Source organism: Oncorhynchus mykiss, chromosome 9 (assembly GCF_057628025.1).
Source record: "Oncorhynchus mykiss isolate SJ-2025 chromosome 9, ASM5762802v1, whole genome shotgun sequence".
Lineage (NCBI taxonomy): Eukaryota > Metazoa > Chordata > Actinopteri > Salmoniformes > Salmonidae > Oncorhynchus > Oncorhynchus mykiss.
The window spans coordinates 57962299-57977196 of NC_143030.1; the positions used below are offsets into that span (position 1 = coordinate 57962299).

The 14898-nt window shown below is 41.5% G+C and overlaps 1 protein-coding gene across 8 annotated transcripts in view; it reads left to right on the forward strand.

Moving 5' to 3' along the window:
- The window catches only part of LOC110532374 (pleckstrin homology domain-containing family M member 2), a 56124-nt gene that overhangs the window by 24873 nt on the left and 16353 nt on the right, over window positions 1-14898 (forward strand). For all 8 annotated transcript variants that reach the window (XR_016483339.1, XR_016483340.1, XR_016483338.1 and 5 more), the window contains 5 exons: window positions 4174-4264; window positions 4523-4587; window positions 5267-5355; window positions 5635-5767; window positions 6893-7083. Coding sequence is in view for 5 of the 8 variants with exons in the window: in XM_021616223.3 (XP_021471898.3) it covers window positions 4174-4264; window positions 4523-4587; window positions 5267-5355; window positions 5635-5767; window positions 6893-7083 (569 nt within the window). In the remaining 3 variants the exon portion in view is untranslated. Of the gene's footprint in view, window positions 1-4173; window positions 4265-4522; window positions 4588-5266; window positions 5356-5634; window positions 5768-6892; window positions 7084-14898 lie in introns of those variants that run through there.

The following is a 14898-nucleotide window of genomic DNA, read 5'->3' on the forward strand; positions in this document are numbered from 1 at the left end:
TTAGGTGCAAGCGGGCTGTCATGTACCTTTTACTGAGGAGTGGCTTCCGTCTGGACACTCTACCATAAAGGCCTGATTGGTGGAGTGCTGCAGAGATGGTTGTCCTTCTGGAATGTTATCCCATCTCCACAGAGGAACTCTGGAGCTCTATCAGAGTGACCATCGGGTTCTTGGTCACTTCCCTGACCAAGGCCCCTCTCTCCCGATTGCTCAGTGTGGCTGGGCGGCCAGCTCTAGGAAGAGTCTTGGTGGTTCCAAACTTCTTCCATTTAAGAATGATGGAGGCCACTGTGTTCTTGAACCTTCAATGCTGCAGAATTTTTGTTGTGCCTCGACACAATCCTGTCTTGGATCCTTCAACCTCATACCTTGGTTTTTGGTCTGACATGCACCATCAACTGTGGGAGCTTATTATAGACAGGTGTATTTCTAAATAATTTCCAAATAATTGAATTTACCACAGGTGAACTCCAGTCAAATTGTAGAAACAACTCAGGGATGATCAATGGAAACAGGATGTACCTGAGCTCAATTTCGAGTCTCATAGCAAAGGGTCTGAATATTTATGTAAATAAGGTAAATAAATGTGCAAAAATATCTAAACCTGTTTTCACTTTCTCATAATGGGGTATTTATTGTGTGTAGCTTGATAAAGAAAATAAGGCTGTAATGTAAAAAATGTGGAAAAAGGGAAGGGGTCTGAATACTTTCCGAACGCACTGCATTTGTTTTTTTTAAAGATTTTTTTAGAGCCTTTGTTCATGATTTCTCAAAAACATGTGAAATCACAAAGGTGTCTGGACCCTTCCATAACATGCCATTTACTTAAAAAATAGAAGTACTCCTTTAATAGACAAGGACAGAACTATATACCGTAATTTCCGGACTATAAGCCGCTACTTTTTTCCCACGCTTTGAACCTCGCGGTTTATACAATGACGCAGCTAATTTATGAATTTTTCCCGCTTTCACAAGATTCATGCCGCCAAAAAACTGAGGACCGTCACATAATGTGACGTAAATCGAGCGCGCTCAAACTTCCCATCATTCTGATTACGGTAGTCATTTTGTCACCCTCATCATGGCAAAGACACAAAGAAATGCATATGATGCAGCTTTCAAGTTGAAGGCGATCGATCTGGCTGTTGGAAAAGGAAATAGAGCTGCTGACAGCGTGGAGCATTGTCAAAAAATCCACTATCATCAACGGGTTTCGAAAGACTGGACTGCTGCGTGTTGAAGAGGGCAGCGATCCAACATCGGATGAAGCAATTCTGAGGCGATTCAGTGTGTTTCGTTAAAGCCTATTTATATTTGTTACAAGCCGTGTTTCGTTTAAAGGCTGTGTAAAGTTAATTTGTTTCAATGTACCGGTAGGCACCTGCGTCTTATTTATGTACAAAATACATATTTTTTTATAATTCAGTGGGTGCGGTTTATATTCAGGTGCGCTTAATAGTCCAGCAATTACGGTACATTTAAAACATCACACACAGTCTACATATCAGTAGAAACAAACAATAGCTATGTCAAATAGGGAAGAGGCGTTGTGCGGCGAGGTGTTAATCTTTTTTTTGATACCAGGTTTGCTGTTCACTTGAGGAATCTTTGATGGAAGGGAGTTCCATGCAATCATCCTGTACATTTTCTTGATTTTGTTATGGTTTTGGGGACCGTGAAAAGACCCCTGGTGGCATGTCTGGTGGGTAAGTGTGTGTCAGTGCTGTGCGTAAGTTGCCTATACAAACAATTTGGAATTTCCAACATGTCATTTTTTAAATTAAAAATAAGAAGTCATGCAGTCAGTCTCTCCTCTACTTTTAGCCAAGAGAGACATATGCATACTGTTGTATTGATTAGGGCTGAACCCATTTAGTCGGCAGTCGATTGTTTGGTCAATAGGCTGTTGGTCGACATTTCTTTAGTCACAAATTGATTTAAGTGGTGCACAAGACACATGTCTGATTCACACCTGTCTCAGTGGACTAATCCATTGCGGAGGTCACGGGGCTGGCGCAGTCCATCACTCTTAAGACGTGGTACTGAAATTGTACATGGTTATATTATGTTAGAATAATGGTGCAACACTAATAAATATAATATTATTTTATAACAAACACGCTTTCTCCCGCGATGGATATCGGTTGCTGTTCGCGGTTCTGAAACATAATCTTTAGTACGTCATTAAATTTGCGCCTTGCCTTATATGTTGGTATGTGCATAATAGCAAACTTAACCAGCATATTGGTGTTGAGAACAATGCTGCTGAGGCAGCAGCAGAGTGAGGAAACCACCCTTGGCTTAATTGTTTAAGAAAATTGAAGAGAGAGGATACCTTAAGTAGGTCTATAAGTAATAATAGCCCAACTTTTAAGCATGCCTGGCTTTAGAAATCATCCATAATATCTACAGAAATAAGACAGATCCGGCTTCTGTTGCCAGTTTGAGTGATTAATAGTCTACCGAATCCGTAAGTATGCATGTTTCATGTAAAGAGAGCAACGATGGAGGGAATAGGGAATGTTTTTCCACAAAAAAAATGATATTTCTGTAACAGATCTTTCCCTCAGAGAAACAAGTAAGAAATTAAATGGCTATAATGATGTTTCTTTCAACCAATTATAAGTAATTTGTGTCAGTGCAGTACATTTTGAGGGCCCATCTCTATAAGCATGCTAAAAGTCTGTTGTTAATTTGTTTACAGAGAAATAGTATTGTATCTGGTCAACAACAAAAAATGTATCCAAAAGTTGAATAAGAGTCGGCAGCAAGCTGATTGGTTGGCTGGTAACGGAATGACTGTCTTCGAACCTGGAGGGAAGCCATTTTTTGACAAATGACAAATAGGAGTGGCGATATAGTTCTCTACCATCCTCAATAACTTTCCATTCTAAGTTGTCAATACCAGGTGGTTTCTCATTATTGATGGACAACAATACCTTTTCCACCTCACCCACACTAACGATACACAATTTTTAATTACAATGCTTTCCCTCATTGTTTGGTATTTTATGCATGGATATGATGGCTCACAGTTGTTGGCGTTTCATGCCTAAGTTTGCCTACTTTGCCAATGAAATAGTCAATAATGTAATTGGCAACATCAAAAGGTTTTGTGATAAATGAGCTATCTGATTTAATGAAAGATGGAGTTGAATTCGTCTTTCTGCCCCATAATTTCATTTGTATTATACCAAAGCTTTTTTATTTATCTTGGTTTCATTAATACAATTTATTCTTCTTTTTGTTCAGTTTAGTCACACAATTTCTCAATTTACAGTAAGTTTGTCATTTGGATGGGATGTGGGGACAGACTTATTTGCCACTCCTTTTGCCTGGTGCTTCTCAACCATACAGCTTTTCAATTCCTCATCAATTCCCGGGGCCTTATCAGTTCTAACACTCTTATTCTGTTATGGATTTTACAATGGTGGAAATTCCCTCCAGCCAATGCTTTCCTTCAATCTAATGCATTTAAATCCATGACTGAGTGTGCAAGCACACACTTTAGGAGAAGCATGGATAATCAGGACGCTGCCAGGGCCTCCCAACCATCTCTACTCTGAATGCATCTTTATACACATATATTGAGTGTTCAAAACATTAAGAACACTTGCTCTTTCCATGACAGACTGACCAGGTGAATGATGATCCCTTGTAAAATCGAATTCAATTAATGTTAATGAAGGGGAGGAGATGGGTTAAATAAGGATTTTTAAGCTTGAGGCTAATGAGACGGATTGTGTATGTGTGCCATTTTAGAAGGTGAATGAGTAAGACAATGGGATATGGTAGTAGGTGCCAGACACACCGGTTTGTGTCAAGAACTGCAACGCTGCTGGGTTTCACGCTCAACAGTTTCCCGTGTGAATCAAGAATGGCCCACCACCCAAAGGACATCCAGCTAACTTGAAGCATTGGAGTCAACATGAGCCAGCATCCATGTAGATGTTTCGAACACCTTGTAGAGACCATGCCCCGACGTATTGAGGCTGTTCTGAGGGCAAAAGAGGGTGGGTGCAACGCAATATTAGGAAAGTTCTTTATTTGTACACTATCTGGAACAAATTGATTTCAAAGGTATTGGTAAGTAAATCAGTGAGATTAGTATGCTTTGTAGTCTATATGAAAAGGTGCAGTCCTGAGTCTTTGGTTATTTTTGTCTGTTCCCAGATGGTGAGGATGAGCACGGGTCACATGGAGGGAGACCTGCAGCCTCTCTACCTGCTGCTGACTGACTGTTACATCTACCTGCTGAGGAAAGGTGAGGGTTTACTGCTCACCACGCTCTCAGATACTCGTTATTTCCGTCTCACTCTCTCTCGCTCTCTAATGGTGGGTCCCGTGTGGCTCACTTGGTAGAGCCTGGTTTGTGGGTTCAATTCCCACAGGGGGAACAATAAAAAATAAAAAAATGTATGCACTCACTGTAAATTGCTCTGGATAAGAGCAACATTTGGTGGTGGCTTTTGACTTTGCTTGTCATGCTGTCTCTCGCTCTCCCTTTCTCTCGCTCTTTCAGGTGCAGCAGAAAAGCCCTATACAGTGGAGGATGCCATCTCTTACAATGAGTTGGACTATGTCTCTGTGAGTTGTCTACACTGCTGGGATATGTTTTCTACTGTCAAGATTGTCTGTGACTGGTTTCTTGTAATGTCACATGGTTATCTTTTCTGCAAGCGCGCAATAGGTTTTCTTCCAGGTTAGCTTGAAGGTTGTCTTGGTCAATGTTTAGCGTCAGGGTCATGCAGGATCCTTAAATTACAAGGTTCATGAGGTCAGATGGTTCATGAGTTTACTAGGTTCAGGTCATTCTAGTTGTTGTTTATGTGAATTCCAATATGGCCGACAATCACGCAGCCATTTTGAAAGCCATTGTCCCTGTGACTGTCATTCGACTTAAACATGTTCAAATACAAATTGTCGGTCTTATATGGACAAATGTGCAGCAGCTGGAATTTAAGAAAGTGAATGCCCAATTCTTATTTTATGTTCTACAGTTATGTAATGGAATTGATTTTCCAGATAGTATGGATGCCACCATGTCATTTTAGGCTATGAAGCACTTTGGGCTGTTTAATGGAAGTGATTGAAGGAAGCCTTAACAATTTTCATAAAAATGTAAAAGTTGGTTTTATATAGCACATTTGCTTCACGACCATCACCTAAAAAGATGATGGACAGAAGAGGGAAAACGACAAGAAGGAAGAGTTATTGTCAATGTCCATTCCACTAAGTTGTGATATTGTCCCTGTCTGTCTCTCAGGTGGGCGTGGACCAGCAGACGGTCACGCTGGTCTGCACAAACCGAAGACGGCAGTTTCTCCTGGACACATCCGACTCCTCGTTGACTATGTGAGTGCTTCCTCTCCTCTGCCCTGCTCTCCCCTTCTCCCTGGCGGCATCTTTATAGTCTAAGGTGGCTTCCTCTCCCATTTCCTTTCCTCCAAATGCACGGACACTAAAGGGCTGGACTGAGAAAGCAAGTTCCTAGTTGGCACGCCCTCACTTAGATCATGTTTTCATATCAGTATAGATGAAGGAGAGGAGACCAGTAGTATAAATCACTCTCTTTATCCCTCCCTCTCTTTTCTAATCCAGCATGCTCTTTTTTCTTCTCTCTCTATCCTTCAGCTGGTTCCTGGCAGCCCTGAAGTCGGCCATGATTAAGGGGTGCAGGGAGCCTCCTTACCCCTCGGTGCTGACCGACGCCACCATGGAGAAACTAGCCCTCACTAAGTTTGTCTCCCAGGAGTCTCACTGTGAGGTGAGGAACACCGATATCTAGCTAGGCCATTACACTAACATAATTTCTCAAGGACTGTCATGTAAATGAAAGACAAATGTCATGTTGAAAAATGCCTGGATACTGATTTATGCTCAAGAAGTGAAGTCCAAATTTGATTGGAATCAAATTACAAGAGGCACTTAACCGTCATAAATTATGGATTTAATCTGATGGAGTGGTTATATGCATCAGTAGACATCACCAGCTCAATCATATGTGTTCTACAGTATACACTACCGTTCAAAAGTTTGGGGTCATTTAGAAATTACCTTGTTTTTGAAAGAAAAGCACTTTCCATTTTAACATCAAATTGATCAGAAATACAGTGTAGACATTAATGTTGTAAATGACTTGTAGCTGTAAACAGCAGATATTTAATGGAATATCTACATGGGCGTACAGAGGCCCGTTATCAGCAACCATCACTCCTGTTCCAATGGCACGTTGTGTTAGCTAATCCAAGTTGATAATTTTATAAGGCTAATTGATCATTAGAACACACTTTTGCAATTATGTTAGCACAGCTGAAAACTGTTGTCCTGATTAAAGAAGCAATAACACTGGCATTTGAGGGTTCGATTACAGGCTCAAAATGACCAGAAACAAAGAACTTTCTTCTGAAACTCGCCAGTCTATACTTGTTCTGAGAAATGAATAGCATTAATTTCTAAGAACAGGAATAGACTGACGAGTTTCAGTTAGTTGTTTCTGGTCATTTTGAGCCTGTAATCGAACCCACATGCTGATGCTCCAGATACTCAACTAGTCTAAAGAAGGCCGGATTTATTGTTTCTTTAATCAGAACAACAGTTTTCAGACTTGGAATACAGGAGTGATGGTTGCTGATAATGGACCTATGTAGATATTCCATAAAAAATCTGCCATTTACAGCTACAATAGTCATTTACAACATGAACAATGTCTACACTGTATTTCTGATCAGTTTGATTATTTTAATAGACAAAAATTCAGCTTTTCTTTCAAAAGCAAGGACTCTTCCAAGTGACCCCAAACTTTTGAATGGTAGTGTATATTCCCAACACATATAACAATGAGTAGTAGACAAATTATAGAATTGTTTACTGACACTGTGTGTCTCTGTAGGTTTCTGAAGTGGTCATCCGCCTGTATTCTTTGGTCCACTGGGAGGACCCCATGGATGTGACTCTGGCCCCCCAGACAGCATTGGTGGGTGCTGGAGACTCCTCCAGCACTAAAGAGGGCCCCTTACTCTACAGAGCTGGCACCACCTACCTGGGCAAGGAGCTGTGGAAGAGCTGTTACCTCGTACTGAGGTATGTATGGGCAGCCATAGGCTTTTAGTGGAGCAATATGCAGAAATCCCTCCACCATTGCCTGGTTGCTAAAATTCTGAACTGTTTCCATTATTTCAGTTTGTGACAAAACAAGTCATGTCTAAACTGCTGTGAAATATATTTTCAATAACCAAAAATAAGATTATTTTTAGCTATTTGAAGCCGGTGTACTTAAGGCTGGGGAGCATAGAAATAGCGCACATAGAACGGATCCTCTGCTTATCAGACTTTCAGTCAGAATGACAGATCTATAGCTCACATTTCTATGTGCATTTGGTCGGGTCGTCCACAAAGCTACACATTACGCCTTTTAATATAACCAATCAAATTTCAATAAATCAAATGTGTTTATAAAGCGAAACCACTCGAGGTGAAAGAATGGCTAGACCTCAGCCATTGCACCAGCTGTTGTCATTGGCTGTTCTATTGTAAGAAATCAAATCAAATTTATTTATATAGCCCTTTGTACATCAGCTGATATCTCAAAGTGCTGTACAGAAACCCAGCCTAAAACCCCAAACAGCAAGCAATGCAGGTGTAGAAGCACGGTGGCTAGGAAAAACTCCCTTGAAAGGCCAAAACCTAGGAAGAAACCTAGAGAGGAACCAGGCTATGTGGGGTGGCCAGTCCTCTTCTGGCTGTGCCGGGTGGAGATTATAACAGAACATGGCCAAGATGTTCAAATGTTCATAAATGACCAGCATGGTCGAATAATAATAAGGCAGAACAGTTGAAACTGGAGCAGCAGCACGGCCAGGTGGACTGGGGACAGCAAGGAGTCATCATGTCAGGTAGTACTGAGGCATGGTCCTAGGGCTCAGGTCCTCTGAGAGAGAAAGAGAGAATTAGAGAGAGCACACTTAAATTCACACAGGACACCGGATAGGACAGGAGATGTACTCCATATATAACAAACTGACCCTAGCCCCCCGACACAAACTATTGCAGCATAAATACTGGAGGCTGAGACAGGAGGGGTCAGGAGACACTGTGGCCCCATCCGATGACCCCCCCTGGACAGGGCCAAACAGGAAGGATATAACCCCACCCACTTTGCCAAAGCACAGCCCCCACACCACTAGAGGGATATCTTCAACCACCAACTTACCATCCTGAGACAAGGCTGAGTATAGGCCACAAAGATCTCCGCCACGGCACAACCCAAGGGGGGGCGCCAACCCAGACAGGAAGATCAGGAAGACAGGAAGACCTCCTAGGGGACGGTATGAGAGAGCTCTAGTAAGCCAGTGACTGTAATAGGGTTAGAGGCAGAGGAATCCCAGTGGAAAGAGGGGAACCGGCCAGGCAGAGACAGCAAGGGCGGTTCGTTGCTCCAGAGCCTTTCCGTTCACCTTCACACTCCTGGGCCAGACTACACTCAATTATATGACCCACTGAAGAGATGAGTCTTCAGTAAAGACTTAAAGGTTGAGACCGAGTTTGCGTCTCTCACATGGGTAGGCAGACCATTCCATAAAAATGGAGCTCTATAGGAGAAAGCCCTGCTTCCAGCTGTTTGCTTAGAAATTCTAGGGACAATTAGGAGGCCTGCGTCTTGTGACCGTAGCGTACGTGTAGGTATGTACGGCAGGACCAAATCAGAGAGAGAGGTAGGAGCAAGCCCATGTAATGCTTTGTAGGTTAGCAGTAAAACCTTGAAATCAGCCCTTGCCTTGACAGGAAGCCAGTGTAGGGAGGCTAGCACTGGAGTAATATGATCACATTTTTTGGTTCAAGTCAGGATTCTAGCAGCCGTATTTAGCACTAACTGAAATTTATTTAGTGCTTTATCCGGGTAGCCGGAAAGTAGAGCATTGCAATAGTCTAACCTAGAAGTGACAAAAGCATGGATACATTTTTCTGCATCATTTTTGGACAGAAACTTTCTGATTTTTGCAATGTTTACGTAGATGGAAAAAAGCTGTCCTTGAAACAGTCTTGATATGTTCTTCAAAAGAGAGATCAGTGTCCAGAGTAACGCCGAGGTCCTTCACAGTTTTATTTGAGACGACTGTACAACCATTAAGATTAATTGTCAGATTCAACAGAAGATCTCATTGTTTCTTGGGACCTAGAACAAGCATCTCTGTTTTGTCCGAGTTTAAAAGTAGAAAGGTTGCAGCCATCCACTTTCCTTATGTTTGAAACACATGCTTCTAGCGAGGGCAATTTTGAAAATTGTGAAAACAGTATTGGTCCTAAAACGGAACCTTGAGCAACACCGAAATTTACAGTTGATTTGTCAGAGGACAAACCATTCACAGAGACAAACTGATATCTTTCCGACAGATAAGATCTAAACCAGGCCAGAACTTGTCCGTGTAGACCAATTTGGGTTTCCAATCTCTCCAAAAGAATGTGGTGATCGATGGTATCAAAAGCAGCACTAAGGTCTAGGAGCACGAGGACAGATGCAGAGCCTCGGTCTGATGCCATTAAAAGGTCATTTACCACCTTCACAAGTGCAGTGTCAGTGCTATGATGGGGTCTAAAACCAGACTGAAGCATTTCGTATACATTGTTTGTCTTCAGGAAGGCAGTGAGTTGCCACGCAACAGCCTTTTCTAAAATTTTTGAGAGGAATGGAAGATTCGATATAGGCCGATTTTAGTTTTTTATATTTTCTGGGTCAAGGTTTGGCTTTTTCAAGAGAGGCTTTATTACTGCCACTTTTAGTGAGTTTGGTACACATCCGGTGGATAGAGAGCCATTTATTATGTTCAACATAGGAGGGCCAAGCACAGGAAGCAGCTCTTTCAGTAGTTTAGTTGGAATAGGGTCCAGTATGCAGCTTGAAGGTTTAGAGGCCCTGATTATTTTCATCATTGTGTCAAGAGATATAGTACTAAAACACTTGAGTGTCTCTCTTGATCCTAGGTCCTGGCAGAGTTGTGCAGACTCAGGACAACTGAGCTTTGAAGGAATACGCAGAGGAGTCTGTAATTTGCCTTCTAATAATCATGATCTTTTCCTCAAAGAAGTTCATGAATTTATTACTGCTGAAGTGAAAGCCATCCTCTCTTGGGGAATGCTGCTTTTTAGTTAGCTTTGCGACAGTATCAAAAATGAATTTCAGATTGTTCTTATTTTCCTCAATTAAGTTGGAAAAATAGGATGATCGAGCAGCAGTAAGGGCTCTTCGATACTGCACGGTACTGTCTTTCCAAGCTAGTCGGAAGACTTCCAGCTTGGTGTGGCGCCATTTCCTTTCCAATTTTCTGGAAGCTTGCTTCAGAACTCGGGTATTTTCTGTATACCAGGGAGCTAGTTTCTTATGAGAAATGTTTTTAGTTTTTAGGGGTGCAACTGCATCTAGGGTATTGCGCAAGGTTAAATTGAGTTCCTCAGTTAGGTGGTTAACTGATTTTTGTCCTCTGGCGTCCTTGGGTAGACAGAGGGAGTCTGGATGGACATCAAGGAATCTTTGTGTTGTCTGTAAATTTATAGCATGACTTTTGATGTTCCTTGGTTGGGGTCTGAGCAGATTATTTGTTGCAATTGCAAACGTAATAAAATGGTGGTCCGGTAGTCCCGGATTATGAGGAAAAACATTAAGATCCACAACATTTATTCCATGGGACAAAACTAGGTCCAGAGTATGACTGTGACAGTGAGTAGGTCCAGAGACATGTTGGACAAAACCCACTGAGTCGATGATGGCTCCGAAAGCCTTTTGGAGTGGGTCTGTGGACTTTTCCATGTGAATATTAAAGTCACCAACAATTTGAATATTATCTGCTATGACTACAAGGTCCGATAGGAATTCAGGGAACTCAATGAGGAACGCTGTATATGGCCCAGGAGGCCTGTAAACAGTAGCTATAAAATGTGATTGAGTAGGCTGCATAGATTTCATGACTAGAAGCTCAAAATACAAAAACTTCTTTTTTTTTTGTAAATTGAAATTTGCTATCGTAAATGTTAGCAACACCTCCGCCTTTGCGGGATGCACGGGGGATATGGTCACTAGTGTAGTCAGGAGGTGAGGCCTCATTTAACACAGTAAATTCATCAGGCTTAAGCCATGTTTCAGTCAGGCCAATCACATCACGATTATGATCAGTGATTAGTTCATTGACTATAATTGCCTTTGAAGTAAGGGATCTAACATTAAGTAGCCCTATTTTGAGATGTGAGGTATCATGATCTCTTTCAATAATGACAGGAATGGAGGTGGTCTTTATCCTAGTGATATTGCCAAGGCGAACACCGCCATGTTTAGTTTTGCCCAACCTTGGTCGAGGCACAGACACGGTCTCAATGCGGATAGCTGAGCTGACTGTGCTGGTGGCAGACTCCACTATGCTGGCAGGCTGGCTAACAGCCTGTTGCCTGGCCTGCACCCTATTTCATTGTGGAGCTAGAGGAGTTAGAGCCCTGTCTATGTTGGTAGATAAGATGAGAGCACCCCTCCAGCTTGGATGGAGTTCGTCACTCCTCAGCAGGTCAGGCTTGGTCCTGTTTGTGGGTGAGTCCCAGAAAGAGGGCCAATTATCTACAAATTCTATCTTTTGGGAGGGGCAGAAAACAGTTTGCAACCAGCGATTGAGTTGTGAGACTCTGCTGTAGAGCTCATCACTCCCCCTAACTGGGAGGGGGCCGGTTTACTGAAGCCCCCTTTACTGACTTAAATAGCAGCCAAATCAGCCTGTTACTAACCCTTAGTAAAAATAAAATAAAAATTGTGTTGACCAGATACAATGCCATTTTACAGTAAAAGAACATTGACAACTGACTTTCTGCATGCTTAAAGGGAAGGACATTCAACAAGCACAGCCCTTACGCAAATGACTGATGATTGGCTGAGAGAAATTGATGATTAAAAGATTGTGGGAGGTGTGTTACATTTCGGCGCAGCTTTTGACATTATCGATCATAGTCTGCTGCTGATAAAACGTATGTGTTATGGCTTTACACCCCCTGCTATATTGTGGATAAAGGATGACATGTCTAACAGAACACAGAGGATGTTCTTTAATGGAAACCTCTATAACATAATCCAGGTAGACTCAGGAATTCCCCAGGGCAGCTGTCTTGGCGCATTTTTTTTCAATCTTTACTAATCAAATCAAATTGTATTTGTCACATACACATGGTTAGCAGATGTTAATGCGAGTGTAGCGAAATGCTTGTGCTTCTAGTTCCGACCATGCCGTAATATCTAACAAGTAATCTAACCTAACAATTTCACATCTACCTTATACACACAAGTGTAAAGGAATGAATACGAATATGTACATAAAAATATATGAATGAGTGATGGTCGAACAGCATAGGCAAGATGGTATAGAGTACAGTATATACATATGAGATGAGTAATGTAGGGTATGTAAACATTATATAAAGTGGCATTGTTTAAAGTGGCTAGTGATACATTTATTACATCAGTTTTTCCATTATTAAAGTGGTTAGAGTTGAGTCAGTATGTTGGCAGCAGCCACTCAATGTTAGTGATGGCTGTTTAACCTGTTGCGACGAGCAATCCCGTATCCGGGAGCGTAATTATAGCCTCAAGCTCATTACCATAACGCAACGTTAACTATTCATGAAAATCGCAAATGAAATGAAATAAATATATTGGCTCACAAGCTTAGCCTTTTGTTAACAACACTGCCATCTCAGATTTTCAAAAAATGCTTTTCAACCATAGCTACACAAGCATTTGTGTAAGAGTATTGATAGCTAGCATAGCATTAAGCCTAGCATTCAGCAGGCAACATTTTCACAAAAACAAGAAAAGCATTCAAATAAAAGAATTTACCTTTGAAGAACTTCGGATGTTTTCAATGAGGAGACTCAGTTAGATAGCAAATGTTCAGTTTTTCCAAAAATATTATTTGTGTAGGAGAAATCGCTCCGTTTTGTTCATCACGTTTGGCTAAGAAAAAAAAACGAAAATTCAGTCATTACAACGGCAAACTTTTTTCCAAATGAACTCCATAATATCGACAGAAACATGGCAAACGTTGTTTAGAATCAATCCTCAAGGTGTTTTTCACATATCTATTCGATGATAAATCACTCGTGGCAGTTTGGTTTCTCCTCTGAACAAAATGGAAAAATGCACGCACCTGGAGATTACGCAATAGTTTCGACGGAGGACACCGAGCGGACACCTGGTAAATGTAGTCTCTTATGGTCAATTTTCCAATGATATGCCTACAAATACGTCACAATGCTGCAGACACCTTGGGGAAACAACAGAAAGTGTAGGCTCATTCCTTGCGCATTCACAGCCATATAAGGAGACATTGGAACACAGCGCATTCAAAATCTGGCTCACTTCCTGTATGAAATTTCATCTTGGTTTCGCCTGTAGCATTAGTTCTGTGGCACACAGTTTTGGAAACGTCAGAGTGTTTTCTTTCCAAAGCTGTCAATTATATACATAGTCGAGCATCTTTTCGTGACAAAATATCTTGTTTAAAACGGGAACGTTTTTCATCCAAAAATGAAATACTGCCCCCAGAGGTTCAAGAGGTTAATAGTCTGATGGCCTTGAGATAGAAGCTGCTTTTCAGTGTCTCGGTCTCAGCTTTGATGCACCTGTACTGACCTCGCCTTCTGGATGATAGCGGGGTGAACAGGCAGTGGCTTGGGTTGTTGTTGTCCTTGATGATCTTTTTGGTCTTCCTGTGACATCAGATGGTGTAGGTGTCCTGGAGGCACTAATGACATGGCTTTGAGTAAAGTCATTGTGTCTGTATGCGGATGACTCAACACTATATACGTTAGCTACTACAGCAACTGAAATGATTGGAACACTTAACAAAGAGCTGCAGTTCGTTTCAGAATGGGTGGAAAGGAAAAAGTTCGTCTTAAATATTTCAACAATTAAAAGCATTGTATTTGGAACATGTCATTCACTAAACCTCAACTAAATCTTGTAGTTAATATTGTGGAAATTGAGCAAGTTGTGGTGACTAAACTGCTTGGAGCAACCCTGGATTGTAAACTGTCATAGTCAAAACATGTTGATACAACAGTAGCTAAGATGGGGAGAAGTCTGTCCATAATAAAGCGCTGCTCTGCCTTCTTAACAACTCTATCAACAAGGCAGGTCTTACAGGCCCTACTTTTGTCTCACCTGGACTAATGTTTGGTCATGTGGTCAGGTGCTGCAAAGAGGGACTTAGGAATATTACAATTGGTCAGGACAGGACAGCACGACTGGCCCTTAAATGAACACAGAGAGCTAACATTTAATATATTATATATGTCAATCTCTCCTGGCTCAAAGTCGATGAGAGGATGACTTCATCACTACTTGTTTTTGTAAGAAGTGTTGACAAGCTGAATGCACAGAGGTGTCTATTTTTAAACTATTAGCACACAGCTCGGACACCCATGCATACCCCACAAGACATACCACCAGAGGTATCTTCACAATTCCCAAGACCAGAACAGACTATGGGAGGCGCACAGTACTACATAGAGCCATGACTACATGGAAGCAGTAGAATCAGATTTAAGAAACAGCTAAAAATACACCTTATGGAACAGCTTGGGGAATGTGAAGACACACAGACACAGGCACACAAACTTTACACAGAAGTATATTGTAATGTTTTGTAATGTAAATATGTAGTGGTGCAATAATGTTATATTATGTACTGTTTGTTACCTTTTATTTTATGTGTGATGTAAGTGCCTTACTGTGTTTGGACCCCAGGAAGAGTAGCTGTTGCCTTGGCTTGGGGATCCCTAATAAATACAAAGGTCAAGAATCTGCGTCTCTCACATGGATAGGCAGACCATTCCATAAAAATGTAGCTCTATAGGAGAAAGCCCTGC